Source organism: Rutilus rutilus, assembly GCF_951802725.1.
Source record: "Rutilus rutilus genome assembly, chromosome: 14".
Lineage (NCBI taxonomy): Eukaryota > Metazoa > Chordata > Actinopteri > Cypriniformes > Leuciscidae > Rutilus > Rutilus rutilus.
In genome coordinates, this window is record NC_140219.1 from 10,882,315 (window position 1) to 10,903,165 (window position 20,851).

Genomic DNA, 20,851 nt, shown 5'->3' on the forward strand with positions numbered 1-20,851 from the left:
CAATATAGCGTACATTAAAGGAGCTGTATGTAAGAAATGTATTTCAATTCATCATAAAATGGCCCTGATATGTCACTAGACATTAAGAAATCATGTTCATTTCAAATACTTATATCACTGACAACAGTAGTCCGGCCAGGATATTGTCATTTAAAAGTGATAGTTGCAGCCCTCAACTAATGTTGATGTTGTCATGTTGTGTTTTGGCCTGAAGCGCCACCCTCCACCTATCTACCAATCACAAAGTCAGTAGTGTTTCGGCATCCGGGTTGCCAGCTCAGCTCTAGTTACCACAGCTACGTAGCAGCCTACGTTCCTGCTGGATCCTGCAGCCTCTCTGGCAACCTCGAGTCAGGGGGGAGGGGGAGGGGATACACCGCTCTACAGTAATTTGAAAGTGATTGCAGTACCAGTTTTGGCCACAATCTTACATACGGCTCCTTTAATTACCCGTAGCAGATCTATACAGGTGGAACTGGGGAAGGTGGAGGGTTTCTGAAAGCGCGCTGCACTGCTAAGACAAATGCTAACAAAGTATTGAGGACACAAGCTCATTGGCTACTGATACAGCAGGAACCAATCAGCTGTGCCCTATAGAGAATTATGTGCTTCCAAGCGTTTGAGTTAAGGACCTATTAGCCTGCCTCATCTAAAGCTTCATTACAGAACTTTGTATGTTAAAAAACACAAATATACTTTATGCCCTGGTGAGAAAAAGTAAAGCTCAAAAAAGAAAAAGCTCAAAAGTAAAGTAACACATTACTTTCCAATTAGTTAATTTTTATGGAGTTACACAGAATTGTAATGCATTACTTTTAAAAGTAACTTAAGTAAGTCTTATTTATAGAATATCTAAATTCTCCGTATTTGTTACAGTGGAGGTCAATCCCTTGATAATATAGTGGTACCTGGCAATAGGTTACCATGTATTTAAAGACTGGACGTATAGGATGTTAAAATAGACCAATTGGTTAAGGTTTGTTTGGTTAGCACAATCCAGTTATTCCTGGATAGCTTTCTATAGAGCTCCTTGTGTGTTCAAGCTGCCCTGGTAGTGGTACCACCATGCATACGCACACACACGCTCGTCTGTTATTTTAGTTTTCACTGGTGTGTGTTAGTGTGTCTGTGATTTTATGCCCCTTGGTTAGGCATAGCGTCCGCTATGCCACAGTGCTCTAGAACTTTAGCAGGCAGTCAGGTGTGCCTGCAGAAACAACATCTCCCTTCAGCATGACACCCCTCGCTGTCACCCTGCCTGTCAGTCTTTCATTTTGTATCTTTCTTCCTCTCCTTCCCTCCCTCTAGCGCTTTCTGTGTGCCTGTATTCTGTGGCATTTTTTTCATTCATGATCATTTCATATTTATTTTCACTGTCCCTTCGAAGCGCTCTACCATTCCCTTTCTCGCACTCTCTCATTAACAGTCAGCTCTCGTCGTCGGCTCACTCTGTGTCTTAACCACTAGGGAGACCTTCATTTATACGCTCAAGCTAGGGCTCTCCCTCCCTCCCCTTTTCCTCTTCTCCCGTTTTTCTCACTCTCTCCCCCTGCCAAGTATTTATGTGTTGATTTAGTCATGCCAGACTTTAGCCAATTTAAGAAACAGGCCGCGTTTGCAGCTGTTTCATTTTCTCCTTCTGCCCGTGCAGTTTTAACCAGTGGCGGCAGTGGCGTCTGTCTTAAGGGAAGCTGGGTAAATGAAGTTCTCTCTCTCTTTCCCTTCACCACCCCCGTTCCGCTCCCTCAGGGCTAGAGGCACAAACATAATTTCTCTCAAAGGGGAGTTTGACTGTAAGATGGATTATTTCTGCCTGAAATCAGACGCTAAGCTGGATAAGGCTGCTCGTCCGTTCAGTTTCAATATTAAAATGATTAAGACTGCAAAGCCACTTGCAAAAATTACAAGTTGTTTCTGCAGGCGTGTCTGCTACTTTCTTGGCCAAAGATGTCCAGCCAAATGTGCATGTAAAGCTTTTCAATAGGTGACTCAGACATATGTCATTTTGGGGTCAGTAAAATTTTGTTTTTGAAAGCAATTGGTCATTTTAATTCAGCAATGATGCATTAAAGTGATCAAAAGTGACATCAATGTTTTCAACATTGATAATAATAGGAAATGTTTCTTGAACATCAAATCAGCATATTAGAATGATTTCTAAAGGGTCATGTGACACTGAAGACTGGAGTGATGATGCTGAAAATTCAGCTTTGCCATCACAGGAATTAATTACATTTTTAAATATATTTATTTAACTTCACTTCTTTCTAGAGAGAGAGAGAGAGAGAGAATATATAATAACTGCACTGACTAAATCTTCTTAGCTTTACCAAAAATGTAAGTTTAATTTTCTCACTCCATTGTCATCTGTTTAAGTGAGATTTATGTTAAAGTTAAAAAACTTTTATTTGGATATATTCAAAATATATATCTTACATTTTAGCTTCCCAATTAAATGTATTGATGTTTTAGATGTTGTTTGTTTGTTGTTATTGGAAACCATGATTTGAAATGATTTGTTACAGGGCATACTTTCTGGATTCGAGAGAGTGTTGTTTTTATATATATATATATATATATATATATATATATATATATATATATATAGTGAAGCAAGAATATAAGAGAAAAAAAGAACCATGCAGATATTCCCGAGGCCACAAATCCAGACAGGGGCTCTGTCTTTGTTCATTGTTAAACAACAACAAAAAGGTTGGATAATTATCTCCAGCTGCAGGGAAGAATAAGTATTCCATCTTAACTTTTTGTGAGACCTCAGGCAGGTTACTGTAAACAGTTTACAAAAATGAATTAACATACTTCATATCAGTTAGGCTAATCTTCAACAATTGTTAACAAACAATTCCCAGTCTTACCATCTCCCTGGTGACCAATGGTGTGGGAATGAAGGATCCTTTCATCTGTCTTTTTATTAAGTCTATTCATTAGTTTTCTTTCTGTCACAGAATATTTTCAGTGTTGTAGGAATGCTTCATGACAGCATCACAGAGCCCAGTTTTACTTTTAGGGGCCATCTATATTATACCTTAAGTGTTTTGTGTACATATTTAAAGCACATGCATTTTTGAAGTAGACAACCAGATACCAACCAAAAATTTAGTACAAAATGACATCCACCTCTACATCTTAGACTGGCTTGGATTTACTTGAATTAGCTTTTGGTTCAGTAGGCTAATTGGCAAGAGGCTCTTAACAGATGTTGTTAGTCATTGTTTGTGTGAAGGTACATTTTATTTGTGTAATTTTATTGTGTGATTGTACAGCACATTGGTCAACATTACGTTGTTTTAATTGTGTTTTGTAAATAAATAAATGATGAGTGTTGAAATTGGCACTAGGAGTCCAATCCAGGGGTTTGCCACCCCAAAATCGAACATCCCAGCTTACAGGGATCATTCTCAAAACTTTGGCTAACATTCTTGAAAGGTTCTCCTCTCAAGTTATGAACAAACATTCTTCCAGTATGTTAATAGGCTGTTCGTTCAAAGTTAGCTGGTCCACAAAATTGTTATTTGTACATAGTTCGTGGAACATTTTTCCCTGAAACGTTTTAGTTGGACGTTTGTCTAAAGATTAAAGATATCTAAAGATAAATTTTTGCATAATCAAGAAAAAAAAAAGGTTTTAAAATGATTTTCAGAAATAACGTTTTTATGACCTAATGGGAATACAATTCTCAGAACATATGTTTGTTAGCTGGGATACTATGAAAATGCTGAAAAAACAAAAATACTTACTGTTAAAAACAGCAATGTATAATTAAAATGTGTGTGTTTGAACCATGATGTCACATATTTGTGAAAAACTTGTAGAAACTGAAAGGACTAAGAGTTGCAAGAAATGGCTTGGATGTGGGGACCAATGTCTTACTTTACTAATAATGTAGCGCAACAAACAGTGAGAAATGAACAGATGTTGAGACATTTCGAGTCATTTAGTAATGCATTATAATGAAATGCAATGTAAATGACATCTTTTCTCCCTCCTCAGCAATCGGGCGGACCCTCATCCCTCGTTACTTCAGCACGGTATTTGAGGGTGGCGTGTCAGACCTCTACTACATCCTGAAACACTCCAAAGAGTCCTTCCACAACTCCTGCATCACTGTAGACTGCGATCAGTGCACCATGGTCACACAGCACGGCAAGCCCATGTTCACCAAGGTAAAGAGGGTGGGTGGGTGTGTGTGTGTGTGTGTGTGTGTGTGTGTGTGTGTGTAAGAGAGAGAGAGACACACCATGTCCTATCCAGGCAAAACACAGAGAGTTTTGAGATGTATGAATAGACGATGAGTTGCACTCAGTTTCTCTTTGTCAACAAAACGTTTTTTTCTTGTGCATTTTTGCTCATTGTTGAAACTTCAGTGGAAGGAGCATCTGAAACACGTAAACTGTCTAATAGGACAAACAAACATGGCAGGCTTGATAATTTACTACTTTAATCACAGCTATTATTCTATGCGTTTACTGATGGAGGTTGTTAGGAATCCTCGTGAAATATTTTTCATGCTTTGGACTCTGCTGAGAAAGCTCTTTATGAATCTGTTACTCAATACTCACTCTGTGTGTTGTCATATACTTCAGTTTTTGATTGGTTTCATAGTCATGGTAAAAAACAAACAAACAATAAAATCAAGTTGGTGAGATTTCATTTTCTGTTTCACTAAAACAAGGACACAAAAGCAAGCATAATACAGACTTGCATTTGACAAAATGCTAAATTAGGTGTCAGCTAACTGTTTTACTGATTAAATATGCTGTTTGCCATTGATTTAAAGCAGACCAACATGGTTGATGGTATCACTTGTTTTATTAGAGTAACTTCCCTGTTGACATGTTTATGCCTGGGTCAGGCCGTCTGGGTCATCTGGAATATAAGATATAGGTACTTGATGCTTCATCACTTTTTTTTTCCTGCTGTCTTTAATAATAATAATAATACAATTTCATTATAGTAATAAAAAGCCATAGAATTATGAAAAAAGGTCAAAGGTCATCGGCCCATTGTGGTTTTGGTGTAATGTCACACCCTGAATGGTTAAAAAAATGACTTTTAAAGATCTGTCAGCTGTAGTGGACATCATGCATCAGAGGGTTAAACCACTTATCAACAGATTTTATGTTTCTACCTTGTCCATCAAGCTCTTTTGATTATTTTCACATACTGTTATGGACTAATCCACTTTAATCCATACAAGAGCCCATGTACTTATTACAGACATGCAGAGGAATAGAGACCCACTAGTCTTTGAGGAACTGATTACAAAATCTCAGCTGTACTCTTGTGCTGCATTCGGAGAAATAGTCAAACATATAATAGCAGATATTTTGTAGTCATTTGTGTATTTGTGTATTGAGTGGAGAACCAAATTCATATATATATATATATATATATATATATATATATATATATATATATATACATATATATAGGTTTTTTCTCCCACAGGCTATTTTTTTTATGTCCCAGGGTCATAAAAACTGACAGATTTAACCTTTTTTTTTATTTTATTTTTTATTATCTTGGAAACTGTTTCTTTTATTTTATAGATATATTTCATTTTATTTCACCATGCATTCATTATTTATTTTTTAAATGGCTTTTGTCTATAGATTATAGTTTTACTCTTATCCCAGAGCCAGACTACTGGCTTGAACTATGAAAATCCATTATTAAATTATTAGTTTAAAAGCATCTAAACAAAAAGTAAAATTAGCCATTTCAATATTTAGCGTGTGAAAATATCCTAGTTTACACACATTTCACCTGTCAACAACTTTTTCACCTATAAAGTTTATTCAAAAGTTAGTGTACTTGTAAACCAACTTGTTAAAAAAAATGTCCATGGTGTTTTATTTGCAATCAAGCTTTTTAATTGTATTGTTGTGTGCATTAAGGATACATAAAAAGCTAGCTATGAAATTAGCTTTAGCCAGACTAAGGAGATTCCAAAATGTCATTTCCATCACAAAGTAAATGAACAGATTGAACACAATGAAAATTGTTTCTGTTATGCATGTATATCCTCTATTGAACATATAATCCTATGAAGAATCCCCTATATTTTAATATTCGAATGATTGGCTAGACCGGTTTAAATTTTAAACACATCCTGAAGCACAGCTATGAAGCAGTACAGTGATAGAGGGAGAGGAAAAGACAGATGCTTTCATTTTCACTTCGCTTTTAGTTTTTCCTCAGCATGTTGCGGTGTTGAGCGATGGTGCTGAACAAGGGATGGAAAGACGGACATAAAAAAGGAGAGACGGGAAAAGAGTGAAACAAGCAAAAACCGATTCAGAGAGTAGGAAAAGCATACAGAAGATGAAAGAAGTGGGGAGAGCGAGCGAGAGAATGTGAAAGAGTGGTCATGTGATGGCGCTGTGCTCTCCCGCCAGCCTCTTTTCTTGTTGATCCTCCAGAGACCATCTGTGCTGAGGGCATTGATTAGAGTGGCTCTGGCGGGATTACATCTTTGCCGTTGCCATGCCAACTAATCAGCTGACGCTCCCACCCCCCCCAAATCCCCCTTCCTCTCCCTTCCTCCTCCTCATCCTCCGGTTGCCCCAGCAACAGAACATTGGGGCTATGAGTAGCGCAGCTCTAAATTCAGCAAAATGTTTTTCTCATCCTGTTTTTTTTTAGTAATTGCTAATGGTTTATGACCTCTGCATGTATTCAGCATTTTGTTGTTTTGTTTTTGTGTTAGCTCGTCTCAAGTATTTCCATTTCGTTGTCCTTCAGTTCAGGTATACGACATAAACACCTTTTATTAGGAAATAGCTTTGAAACTCATGACATAATATCTGAATTGACGGTATAAATCTCACCTGCGTTTAGGTGATGCATTCTGAAACTCTCTGAGTTTGCGTTTTTCTCTAAACTTATTTCATCACGATGAGAGAGACATTTAACACAAAGGACATATCAGCAGACTGTAGTCTTTGAAGACATCATAGATTTCTCAATGTTTGCATTCTCAGGTGTGTACGGAGGGCAGGTTGATTTTGGAGTTCGCCTTCGATGATCTGATGAGGATCAAGACGTGGCACTTCAACATCAGACAGTATCGGGAACTCATCCCACGGAGCATTCTAGCCATGCACGTGAGTTTGATATCATCACTCCATCCTAGGGCTGTCCTGCCACATGGTTTGGTTGGAGGTGTGTGTGCAGTATATCAGTCATTTTGCAAAGCTATTCATTTTATAAAATTTAGTTTAGCGTTTTTTGATCTTTGTTTCCTTTCCGAACTCAAATGTTACACTACCATTCAAACGTATGATTTTTTTAAATATTTTTTAAAGGCTCTCATTCTTATCAGACGACATTTATTTGATCGAAAATACAGTAAAAACAGTAATAATGTGAAATATTACTACAATTGAAAATAACAGTGTAAAACGGAACTGATAACATAGATTTACATATGGCATAAACTAAGATTTTATTTATTTTTTTGTTTATTATGAGACATCAAAGCTGCCTTGGATGGAAAATATATTTAAAAAAAGTACAATCAAAAACTTTTAATGACTCTAAAAACTTTAAGCAATATATTTAGCTTTAAATCACATTTGAGTTTTAACTCATCACTCCCCCTTGTAGATTCAGAGATAGTGTAGTTTTAGAAAGTTTGTTCACAGCAACTTATAAAATTCACATGCTCTTAAATTGGGCCCTTTGGGGCCATGTATTCTGGTGGAGAGGGAGAGAGAGTGAATGAGGGAGAAAGGGCTTTGAAAGATTTTTGACAAGGATAGTGCAAAAGTTTCTGCAGCATGTTTGATCAACTCATTCTTGTACACATGGGTAAAGCTGCAAAGAATTGAGTCAAACTCATCTGATCAAGGCTAATGAGGATATGAGCACATTGGAGGAACCGTGTTTTAGATGCTCAAAGCGGACTGCGCTCTGGTTTCGGACCCTGGCCTGGTTACAACCGGACCATGAGACATACTGATAGCGGTAGCACCATTTAACCGTTTCTAGAGTTCAAAGTGAGCAACGCATAAAATAAAAAAAAACAGAGCAGTACACGCCACAAGCGCTCAGGGTCGTGTATGGTAATGATCTTTAGGCGCTATATCTTTTTTTATCGAGCCCTTTCCATTCTTTGCGTGTTGCTTCTCTCTACCGCTAAATCGCCAGTTATTTTAATAACAGTAGCAGAAACACGGTGAGCAGCAAATTAGATTGCTGTTTTCTCTAAAACACTGCCGAAAATAAGAATGCAGCAAATACAATTATTTTTATCATATGATTCCGAACGTTTAAATAGACAAGTTTTTTTTATAAGACTTTTTTCATCTACATTTAACATTATTAATCAATATGTCAATTGCATTTTATAATAAACAATGTTATAATTGGGACAGTTATTTATTGATGGCAAGGAAACTTTTGAAATTTTTGAAACTTTTGAAATTTTGAAATGACTAGAATTACTGTTTTCTGATCAAGATGAGAGTGTTTTGATTATTATGTAAATTGCTTGTTTGTATTTTAGATACTCATTATAAGCTAAATATAAAAATGGTCCAGACTTCAAGAGGAAAACTCTGAACCCCCATACAGTATACAGTATTTTCTGTCACATGGCCTTCTGCCATACACACTGTAGTGTAAAAATAATAATAGCCTGATAAAACATCTCATCTTACCTTTAAATAATTAAATCCAAGTAGAATTATTATTATTTATTTTTTTGTACAAAGTACTACTGCTGTCAAGATGGAAATTTAGAACTATTCTACTAAATGTGTTGTCCAGACCTCCACTGGGAAGTAAGTATAGAGACCGGACCACTTGGAAATTTAATTGAAATTTTGCTCTACTCTGCTAGTTTACATTGCCCCGACCAATCAAGTGACAGGAGCTCAATGATTGGCTGATGTCATTGCTATGTCAATCATCTCATGCTGCTTAACACAATTTACCTTGATGAATCTGGTCAATAATTTACCAGTAAGAACAAAAACTGCATTAGTTTGTAATTCATAGTGAAATTCACTATAACATTTCAATTTACATTTAGTCAATCAATATTAATTCAATTGCCCAAAATTGATTCAATGCCCAAAATCTGAATCAAAAATGTATTCAGCGTAATCACAGTGATTCAGATAAATTGCATCACTAGAATCTCTACAGCACACAGAAATAACAGCTCTTCCAGTGTTACCATAGACACAGAGAAAGACACATGTCCCCCAATCCTCACCCCTCAGATATTCAAAATATAGATCTGAATATAACCGTGAATATGTGGTCACATCTGGGGTCTCAGAAATGAAGCATTAGAAAAGCCATAAGAGTTGCTTTTGGTCGATAACATGCTGTGGATTTTGGGGGGAGGTTGTATTAAGTGATCAGTTTCTTTTTTTTGTCCACCTACAGGCACAAGACCCTCAAGTCCTGGAGCAGCTCTCGAAAAACATCACCCGCATGGGATTGACCAACTTCACCCTCAACTACCTCAGGGTACGCAGAACAAAAATGATTTTGTTCAGTCTCCCTTACAAAAAAAGTATTGTGAAGATACCATGGTCCATTGATGGTATCAGATGATAATTCTATGGTATTGTGGTATCTTGTATACCAGTGGTTCTCAACCAGAGGGCCAGGGACCACTAGGGGCCCTCAGTAAACATCCATCTATCCATCCATCCATCCATCCATTCATCCATCTATACCTATATATCTGTCTATTTATATATCAATACAAAATCAAGACATGTTTTCTAAAACATTTTTAGAAAAAAAAATGTATATATCTCTCTACATATCTTATATTGGGGAGGGGGAGGGGGTGGTGGGATATTAACAGAATGCCTTCAAGTCAAACAGGCTGAGAACCACTGCTGTATACCATGGTATATGTCCAAAAACTCATGATATTACCCTGGTAATTAAACATGGTAATTCCTTTTAACTTGTGTATGTTACTGTTATTCTTAGACTGTGCATAGATAGTGAAAAATGTCATATAAGATATGTATGTAAATTTGTACACTTATATGTGACTAAATGTGTCTAAGTGTGTGTGTGTGTGTGTGTGTGTGTGTGTGTGTGTGTGTGTTAACACTGCTCAGAATTTATTAGCCAGCTTCACAGTTGCTTTGTTTATTCTCGTCATTTCAGTGTGAGTGACAGCTCCGTTTTGCAAATGGGAGAACAAGAGAGGGAGAGAAAATGAATTGGATAGAGAGAATTAGCATAACATTAATGAGCGTTCCCGTTTGAGGTGCGGCATTGTGGCTCTCTCTCTGCACTGAGCTCGAGAAAACACGAACTTGTTTATCGCGAGCTGCTGGGAGAAGTGAAGGAAAAAAAGACCATTTCAAGGTTTTCAGAACAGCCGTTTTTTCTTCCACTGAGTGTGTCTTTCTCAGTTGTTGTTGTTGCTCGCACTAAACGCACAGTCTCACTTATAAACGCAGAGTTAAAATGCAGTGGAGCAGCCTAAGCTGAATTGTGAATTAAATTTGGATTATACGCAGCTCTTGTAACAGCAAGTCTATGCGCCCTCAGCTAAATCTGCAGCTGTTTTTTTTCACTGCACATGATCAGCCATGGTGCATATACATATACAGTAGTATATACCATCATGTATTTTATATATACCGTGTATATATATATATACATACTGTCATATGTTCCCATTATTTAAAAAAAGCCTCAGACTCATTCGGCTCTGAAAGAAATTAATCATTCATAATTGTTTTGACTGCCTTAATTGAGGGGTCAACCTCTGGGATTTTAGCAGTGCACTGTAATTCCCGTAAACAAGATCATTTTTCCTCTCTCAGGGGTAATTTCTCACGATCCTTGCATTGGCTTGCTGTAAAAATACCTCGTAAAAGTGACTCATTAGCATCGCTTGAAAAAACTGCATTTGTTTCAGCACGTTTATCAGTAGATCCACACTGAGGATGTTTCCTGTGCTCGGACGCAATAAGACAACTGTCCGGCGAGATGGACAAGGAAGCTTGTAGGTTTCCTCACATTCAGACTAGAAATAGCCCTGCTCTGTGGGCCCGGATCCAGAGATTGTTTCCCTGGACCTGTGGAAGTGAGAGGATACATCAGCGTTAGGATACGATCCTGTCAGTGGGAAATGATTTGTGTGTGTGTGTGCGTATCCGTGTGAATTTCAGGCCACCCGCTGTGTGATTTAAATGCTAATATTGTTAAATCTTTAAAATGGGTAAACTGACAGTAACAGATGATGTTTCATGTGTATGTTTATGTGTGTTTCTTCCAGTTGTGTGTCATTCTGGAGCCGATGCAAGAGTTAATGTCTCGACACAAGACCTACAACCTTAGCCCGAGAGACTGCCTAAAGACCTGTCTATTCCAGAAGTGGCAAAGAATGGTGGCCCCTCCAGGTAACCGCAAATCACTGTCCACTGTATTACGGGACGGGGACGCTCCTGATGGCAGTAATTTGTGCTCTGATCGAATCCTCACGGATGTGTGTGTTTTAATGTCATGGTCTTTGGGAATATAAGCTCTAATTCAGCTCTTCGGTGGGACCTATCAGGGAAAACGAGTGGGAATTTTGTGGTTTTAAATTCTTAGGTGGGCCTCTCCATCATTATTGCTGTATTTAATACTAGAACAGACAACCTGCTAGTTTTAAAGTGACCCCCAAGTGTTTGGACACTTAAGCCAAACTTTAAAAATGTATGAATGTCATAGCATAAAAAAAATGTAAACAAAGTGTTTGTTGTAGTGTATTTAAAGAGCAATTAATTTATTAAGTGGAGAAAATGTATTAAATAAAATTAACTTATTATTAATTTGTATTAAATATATTTAAAAAATCTGAATTTATTATAATGAGGATCATAATATATTGTAATATAAAGATAAATTATTATGAGTATTATGAGGTTTTGTATTCTATTGAGAGATAGAATACATCAAAAAGATCAGTGTCAACTTAATAGAAAGAATATTTTCTGGATTTTAAAATATTTTACACGTTCATAACATTTTTCATATTTCAGATAAAATGGGTCTTTATACTTGTAATTATAGAGTTGCCTTTTATCATTTAGACAATGTGCCCCTCACAAGGGAATATCATATGAACGGGTCATCATATGTAGGATTCCTTGGCATCCAAAAGTAAAAATGTGTATATATACATACATACACAATATATTTGTGTGTGTGTGGGGCAAATAGTTAAGTCAAGTCAAGTCACCTTCATTTATATAGTGCTTTTAACAATATTAATTGTTTCAAAGCAGCTGTACAGAGATAATAGGACTTTACAGCAGCTCTAGGATAAAGTCCAGCTAAAGTTAGTTTTGATTGATTGATTCACTTCCATTGCGGAGATCATTAGTTATTAACTTAGGGGCCGCTAACACGACACCGTTCTAACAGAAATTATGTTGTCCGCCCATCCGCACCAAACAGTGCCTAGTGGCTCGAGAACACACTCCCGGAAATAGGTTCCAATGTGCAAACGATTATCCGTTATCTCAGCGCAAACCTACGCAACCTCTGCGCAAACCTCTGTGCAAACACAGACGTCGCGCACATGCGCATCACGTGTTTAGTCCAAATGTATGCGCGTTTGAATATATATGTGCGCAGGCGTGTAATCCTTCTTTACAAATCAACCCTCAACAAACTACTTGTCTGGCCTTAAAGATTTATAATACAGAATTAATTATCGCGTCCGCATAGCCACGCGGTGACTCTGTACAGATAAAACGACAATGTTTTATCTGTACAGAGGTAAAGGGAAGGGAAGGAGGCCTTCACAGGGGAGAGCCTAGTTGTCACTTCAGGACTGCGTTGTCGTCATGTCCAGGCGCAGGTCCTTCATCAGATCCGGATCTGGCGGACTGCAGTCCCTATATTTATATTCTCCCTATAGTTTTTGGGGCTACTTTGGGACTACTGTCTAATGGAAACAGGATGGTCACAAGTCTTCTCTTTTTTTACATATCCTTTCTAAAATCTCCCCTGTAGTCAATAATTGTATCCCTCAAAACTCATCTTTGATCACCAAAATTACACTTTTTTTTTTTTTTTTTTTGTGAATTTTTTTTTTTTTCATGCCTTAAAATAGCTTGAATGTAACTCTACACCCTTGCTTTATTTAGTATACGCGGATCCATGAATATGCTAATTAGCCCCGCCTCCCCTCACTCACACCAGCTCATAGCTCCGAGATCCACTCGGCCAATTTTACTGTATAAACGCTGCACGATGGTAAGTGGAAATACTGGTTTAATTCAGCCATATATGTTTGAACCAGAAACTGATTCAGAAGAAGTGGAAGAGCGAATTATACAGGCTCGATGTCGATGTATCAGAATGGTAATGCATTTTATGTGTCGCTCTCTACAACGTCGGACACGTAACCGTAATTAAAATGATTAGCCTTTTGCTTGACTACGTTATCAAACAGCTAATAATGTGTTGCTAATGTTACACAAACCATGTTCCCGTTAGCCATCTCAGAGTCACACAGCTGCCTTCTAAAAATCAGCATCCTAACAAACGCTTTGAACAACGCTTTGAAAGGCATATAGGCATGTATCATAACATCGTAATATACATATTATACATAATTCACCCCCTATATTGCTAAATGTGCCTGATTTGTCATATCAGTAGAAAAATATACATGTAAACCTGGCTTCTCTTGAGACTCCCCTGCTTCGCTGCAGTTAATGATATGTTAAAGCCCGCCGGCACGTTGACGTGATTGGTTACAAGGTAGTTTGTGACGTAAGAAACACCGGCGATTTCAAACCGTGTTTTTGAGACTGCAGTTATTTTCTCACTGCAGTTTAAAGGAGAAAATAATCAGCAATGGTGCTGACTTATGAATTTGCGCATGGTTTGTCTTAAAGCATATTAAAAACACCACATAGACATAGACAACGTTAAAAAACTTGATTTTCACCACATGGGGATTTTAAATACACTGCATCTGGCAGATGACGAAGGGATTAGACATCAGTAGATATATCTTGTGTTTGATGCCTTTGTATGTCGCTTGCATGTTCCTCGGGGGGTCAAATCAATCAATAGCAATGATTTAAACTCGTCTTTAGAACACACTAAGGGAAGGGTTTACTATACATTATGATCTAAACAGTGACAACATGACATGTATGAGACTGAAAACACATCCTTCATCCGCTCCCTGTGGATGAAACCCTGTACGACCCTCGTCCACTCGTTAGTCGTCAGCACTGGCCTTCTCACAATTCGTATCGAAGTGGATCTTCTGTAATTGTCGTTTCCTTATTAGCTTTGCTTGCCTCTTTCCTCCCATTCTTTTAAAATCTGGAGAGCATTTGTGTTCAGGAACAGGAAGGAAAGAAGGTTGCCTTTAAACACTGATAAGTACATTTTTGGCCCTTTTTTCGCATGTATATGTGTATGTGTGGAAATGAGTGCGTTTTAGTACGTCATTCACACACTTGCACTGATAAAATTCAAAAATAAAGGTTCTTCTCCAAAAAAAATATATAATAAATGTCCTTGTACAGTCTGTTTATTATTGGAAATGACTTTATGTGAAATCTGTCATACACAAACAATGTGGACACATCTCCCTGTGTGTGGTCAGAAAGAACCTCTGAAATGCCGCAACGCGTAGGTGTACTTCTCACCAATTCTTTAAGTAAGCCATGAATGAAATAAAGGCTTTTCAACTTTTTTCACTAACATTCGAGTGCCTTGGAATTCTTGTCTTCAGAGATATACTATCCCACAACCAAAGAGCACCGAGATTTTATACACCCCATGCAGCACTTCTATTTTTGCATTAAGTTTTGAAGAAGCTCTGAAATGCATTTCATTTTCAGGCATTATTGCATTAAAATGTACATTAATGACTAACAATGTGCCAAATATTTTGATTGTTATACTGAAATGAACAATACATGGCTGTACAGAACATTCTTTAAAACATTAGCTAACTTTTATTTGTATGTATATTGTATATAGTTTAGGGTTTGGAAAGATTTAAGAAGTATCTTATGCTCACCAAGGTTGCATTTATTTGATGAAAGATACAGTAAAAACAGTTATATTGTGAAATAATATGAAACCTTTTATTATTTCTTTTTTAATGGTTTAAATGTGATTTATTTCTGTTCAAATGTATTTTAAATATAATTTATTCCTGTAAAGCTGTAAATGTTCCTACAGAAATCATTCTAATATGCTGCTCAAGAAACATGTATTGTTATTTTAAGAAATCTTATTATTATCAGTTTTTAGTCATAAATTTACAAAAAGTGTGTAAACTAATTTATGATAAAGATTTCTACATGTGCGAATAATACAATTGTGCAATTAAAGTTATATATGCTTTTTTATCTGCTGTTATCTTTCCATTTACATTTGCATGTCTTCTGGTCCTGGATATGCATAACTACTTAATTTATTATAAGTATTATCTGAAAATTAAATCTTGCTTTGGATATGGTTTCAGCTGGACATCCACAGAACTTCAAAACAGAAATGTTCCCCTCAAATCACAAAAAAGGTACTTGTCTCGTCTTCTGAATCATCTTCTAATAGGGAAACCTCATTCTGTGTCTAAATGGAAACCTATGAAATACATGTTCCTCTCTGTTTGAATCATGAATGCTCAGCATAAAAAGAGAGATATTGCAGGTGGATATTTCAGTAGTCAATGTAAATAGGCAATTTGTTTGACTAAAACTTAATCAAAATTGTTTAATTTCTTCATTAAAAGGTATTTTAAAACAGGTTACATAAATGTGTTACATAAGTTATCCAGGACTTATAAATCTCATTTTAAAGACTGATATTTAATGAAAGTAAACAGCATTTAGACATTAATGATATAAGCGTGCATGCATGGCTGCAGAGACTGCAGTGCGCACTGTTGAGCATTTATGCAAATGAAAGCAGAGGTTCTTTCTTACTAGTGCATGTCTTGGGAGATGTTTGAATGCTCTTTGAATCTCTCTCTCTCTCAAAAAAAAGAAAAAAGCATGATGCATTTGTTTCCCTGTGTAATCGCCCATATGTGTTTGTGTGCTCTTATATGTTGGAAAAGTCTTTTTTCTTCCTCCGTGTGCATGCACTCGCATTGTGGCATGTTTGTGAGTGTGTGCGTTTGTCTTTTATTAATACTTCTCGTCTGTGTGTGCTTGTGTGTTCGGTGGAGAGCAGAGCCCACTCGACAGACCACGACCAAGAGAAGAAAGAGGAAGAACTCCGCCAGCAGTGCGTCTAACAGTAGCCTAGGCAACAGCGCTGGCGGCAAGAAACGCAGCCCTGCCAACAACTTCACTCTGGCCAGCCAGGTACCTGTAAGCATCAAATCTTCTTATTTACACACACACACACACACACACACACACACATTGTAACCATCCAAAAACGTTAATGCTATTTTGCTCTGATTTCTTTCCTAAGGATATGATTATAATTATGCTGTCAAAACACATATTAAGTGCCGCTTGATTCACAGCGAGTTGTTTGACAAGAACCCATTCCGTTGGGTTCCATAGGGATAGTTTTATAGATAAATAAAATGAAAAGTTATTTAAAACCCATATGACTTTGTTTCTACCGTACAACACAAAAGGTGCATTTTTTTTAGATAATTATTTATTTGCATAAAAGTCTTAATTATTAGTTTTTCTTTCAGCTCAGCTTTTTATTAGTAAAAAAGTTTTATTTTCAATATCTGAGACAAGTATCTAAAGAATGCTCAATATATAGCCTACTAAATACATATCATTAAATATATTATAAATATATACAAAATAAATATGTGATATAAAATTTTACAATATTATTGCTGAAATTTAATAAACATTTTATTTGCGCAGTATTTAAAGAATGTGCATTATGAACAGTTTGCGTGTGTGTGTGTGTGTGTGTGTGTGTGTGTGTGTGTGTGTGTGGGGGGGGGGGGGGGGGGGGGGGGGGGGTTTCAACTCTGGTAAACTCCACAAAGTTGGCAATATCCGAAATCCTTGTCCTTGTGGGGACATTTTTTGGTCCCCATGAGGAAAACAGCTTATAAATCATACTAAGTGATGTTTTTTGAAAATGTAAAAATGCATAAAGTTTTCTGTGATGGGTAGGTTCATGGGTAGGGTTGGGGATAGAATATACAGTTTGTACAGTATAAAAATCATTATGTCTATGGAATGTCTAGGGGTGTGTCTGTGTGTGTGTGTGTGTGTGTGTGTGTGTGTGTGTGTGTGTGTGTGTGTGTGTGTGTGTGTCTGTGTGTGTTATATATATATATATATATATATATATATATAGATATACAGTGAAAACTAATGATGACTAGGGCCGTCAAGTTCCAAAATTACATAAAAAGTATCAAAAACTGACCATACAAGTAGTCCATTTGACTTCTGCGCTATATAAATATTCTTGGCATTCGCCATAGCTCTCCTTGGCACGTTCATGAAAAAAGAGGAAACGACTGATTCATAAACAAATCATTCTTTTTAGTAAAATCTTTTCAGTGAATCAACTGATTCTTTTTATAAAACCAAATTGAATTATTTGTTTATAAATCTGACTCAGTCAACCTGGTTCTCAAATTCAACTCACTGATTCAGTGATATGTTTGCAATTGTTAAACGGCACCCTGAATGGAATTATCAGTGAGTAATGACTTAAATTTCAGTCTATTCCTCACACAAAACTACTGTACGGCTTCAGAAGACATATTATAGCGGATGGGTTGTATGGAATACTTTTATGATGTTTTATTTTAATTGCATTGAATAGTGCAATTACAAGTGACAAGCACCATCAAAATTTCTCTTTTTGTGTTCCACGGAAATAAGAAATTCATACAGGTTTGGAACAGCATCATTGTGAGTAAATGACAAGCGATTTTTCTTTTTCTTTTTTTCTTTTTTTTTTGGGTGAACTTTCCTTTAAACTATATTTTATCTGTATCGATTCTGCACCTTTAACAACTATTGACACATTACCGTGTTGACATGTTATAATAATGTGATATTACTTTGTTCATGGTTTGAGTTTTGGGCCATTACACACATATAAAACATACTCAATTCCAATGCCAAAGTAAATACACTCTCAGCACCTTCACAGAGAGAGACTCCTTAGCCCTCATTTTCTATTCCTATATTACCCACTTACAGTGTTTAACCCCAATACAGAGGCATTTATCCCAGAGTGCCTCTTTATCCCCCAGGCTTCCTTTTCAGGCATTACTCTAGCGGTTGATGTGTTCTCCCAGTTTGCACACCGCAGGGTCAAACGCGCAACACACGAGTGCTAAAGCTGTTTTGGGGAGTGGTATTGTGAGGCGGTAAATTTGTTTGCAGATGGATGATGGGATTTGTAGTGCGTGGCTTTTCCCCTGGAGTTCAGGGACACTTGGATACATGAATGCCAAAGAGGAGATTAAAGAGAAGAGACACCCAGAGCTGTTTGCTTACAAGCTGTGATGGCAAAAAAAAAAAAAAATTCTTTACAAGAAGAATTCTCTCTCTCAAAAAAAATATATAATTGTATCAAGCCTTTATTTTAACTTTTTTCTTCAGCTCAGCTTTTTAATAATGCTCGAACAATATACATGTGTATATATACAGGGTTTTTTCAAAATCCAATGCCAATATCTAGTGAACAGGATGGCCAATGCCTAATATATAGTCAATTATATATGTTCATATTATATTATTATAAAATAAAAAATAAATGTATTATATAAAATATGAAAAAAATTTATTTGTATAGTAAGATTATATTTTATATCTATTTCAGTTTTTTTTTTATATATATATATATACTACTATAGTATTTATTTATTAAAATAATGAATTTGCTTACGATTTTTCAATTTTGAGTTTTAATTTTGAGTTTAAGTTTTCGTAATTTTCCTTTGAAATTTTGTGATTTTTTTTTTTCATTTATTTATTTCATATAATATTTATATTTTATTTCAGCTTTTTAGATTTAGTTAACAATAACAGCCCTGATCTGTATGATATAACTGAATTTTAAATTAAATATTCCATATAATTCCATTTATATATTCATGTATATGACCATATAACATTTTATATATATATATATATATATATATATATATATATATATATATATATATATATATAATTAAATTATATATATATATATATAATTTCTCTCTCTGTGTGTAGGTAACTCTAATTGCATATATTTTGTCCTGCTTGTATCTAGCCAGTGTCCATCAGTTTAAGGACAGCAGACACATTCACACAAGCATTGAGCAAATTGTTGGTGTGAGCAACTGGCTCTGTGCCAGCACTCATTATCATATAGATCGTGTGTGTGTGTGTGTGTGTGTGTGTGTGTGTGGTTGTGGTCATACGGGTGTGTGTCACAACGCTCTTCATTTTACTCCCCATTCGAAGCAGCGAGCCTCATTGTAAGCAATGTCGCCGTGCGTCGTGGAGAGGAACACGCCGGTTACATATGTAGCGTGGCCACTTGGCTTTGTCTGTGCAGTCATCGCATGCTGCCTGATCGGCCTCCTACGTGAGCCCAATCACAATGAGCTGATCATGTGGTCACCGGGTTGGGGAAGGGGGTCTTGCATTCAACAGTATTACAACAGTGCCCTCTTGTGATCATATTTTTGGCCTGAAACGATGATTTCAATAATAACAAGTTGGATAGTTGTGCATGGTTATGAGAATGGATTGAATTTTTTCTCCAGTCTTAAAACATTTCCAGCTCAAATGAGGGCTTTCTGTGCACCTCTAGCTCAGATCCAGGTGATGCTGAGCCAGTTTGGGATCATTCATTCAGGTAGTCTGTGTTTAGCTGTGGGCGGCTCAGTGTGGGTTTAGCCACAGGCTACATCTAATTAGACAAGAGCACTGGACAGCCTTTCCATTTGATAGCAATTAGAGCTCTTCGTCAAACCACCAGCTGGAAACCTGTAGGTTGCGTGAGCGTGTGTGTGTGTGCTAATGTTTGTGATCCTGGCCCCTGGTTTAAAACCCAGACTGCAGGGCGACAGTTGCCGTTCAAAAACAGATGGCAAATTCAAGGCTCGTTGGCAAGCGCCGTTCTTTTTTTTTCTTTTTTTTTTTTTTGTCTAATCGGTAACATTTCAGCTAATGACTTAATTAGCTATGCAAATTGACAAATCAGTGTGTGGATATTGTTATTTAGTCAAAAAGCCCACCTTAATGAATGAGAGTAATTAAGAAGAAGAGGGGTGGGAAGGACTGACGGTGACTCTGGGGTCTCAGCCAAACCCCTCACGAAACGACGCGAGTCATCGCTCAAATAAACACAGATGCAACAGTAAAAGAGCTGAATCACGAGACAGGTTATGCAAAGTGAGCAGCTCCAGGAGTGTGAAGGGTACGAGGACTCGCACAGCTGGAAACCCAGAAAATTAACAGGAAAACAAGGTGCACTTTACTTTTAAGGTTCAATTGGTTAACATTATTAGATAATGCATTAGATATCATGAACCATCTTGATGGATGAATATCATGATAAAATGAACCATTTTATTTAATTTATTAATCTAGAATAATGCTAATTTATGCATTTACTATTGTTAATATATGAATATTCACAATACATTAACTAATGTTAAAGGGTTAGTTCACCCAAAAATTAAAAGTCACAATGCGACGAAATTCCGAAGATGACCGAAAGTCTTATGGGTTAACTTTGGAACGACATGAGGGTGAGTAATTGATGACAGAATTTTCATTTTTGGGTGAACTATCCCTTCCAATTTATATGGCTTAAATTGTTAAATCTATTTTAGTAATAATATTTCACAATATTCCTGTTTTCACTGTAT

The 20,851-nt window shown here is 36.6% G+C and overlaps 1 protein-coding gene across 2 annotated transcripts in view; it reads left to right on the top strand.

Annotated features, from left to right (window-relative positions):
* ldb2a (LIM domain binding 2a) overlaps positions 1-20,851 on the top strand; it is a 56,026-nt gene that overhangs the window by 31,367 nt on the left and 3,808 nt on the right. The window contains exons 3-8 of one of the 2 annotated variants that reach the window (XM_084429788.1): positions 4,012-4,184; positions 7,005-7,127; positions 9,421-9,504; positions 11,288-11,411; positions 15,500-15,553; positions 16,210-16,349. In XM_084429788.1, the coding sequence (XP_084285914.1) occupies positions 4,012-4,184; positions 7,005-7,127; positions 9,421-9,504; positions 11,288-11,411; positions 15,500-15,553; positions 16,210-16,349 (698 nt within the window). The remainder of the gene's footprint in view (positions 1-4,011; positions 4,185-7,004; positions 7,128-9,420; positions 9,505-11,287; positions 11,412-15,499; positions 15,554-16,209; positions 16,350-20,851) is intronic. The other variant, XM_084429789.1, reaches the window with a different exon arrangement.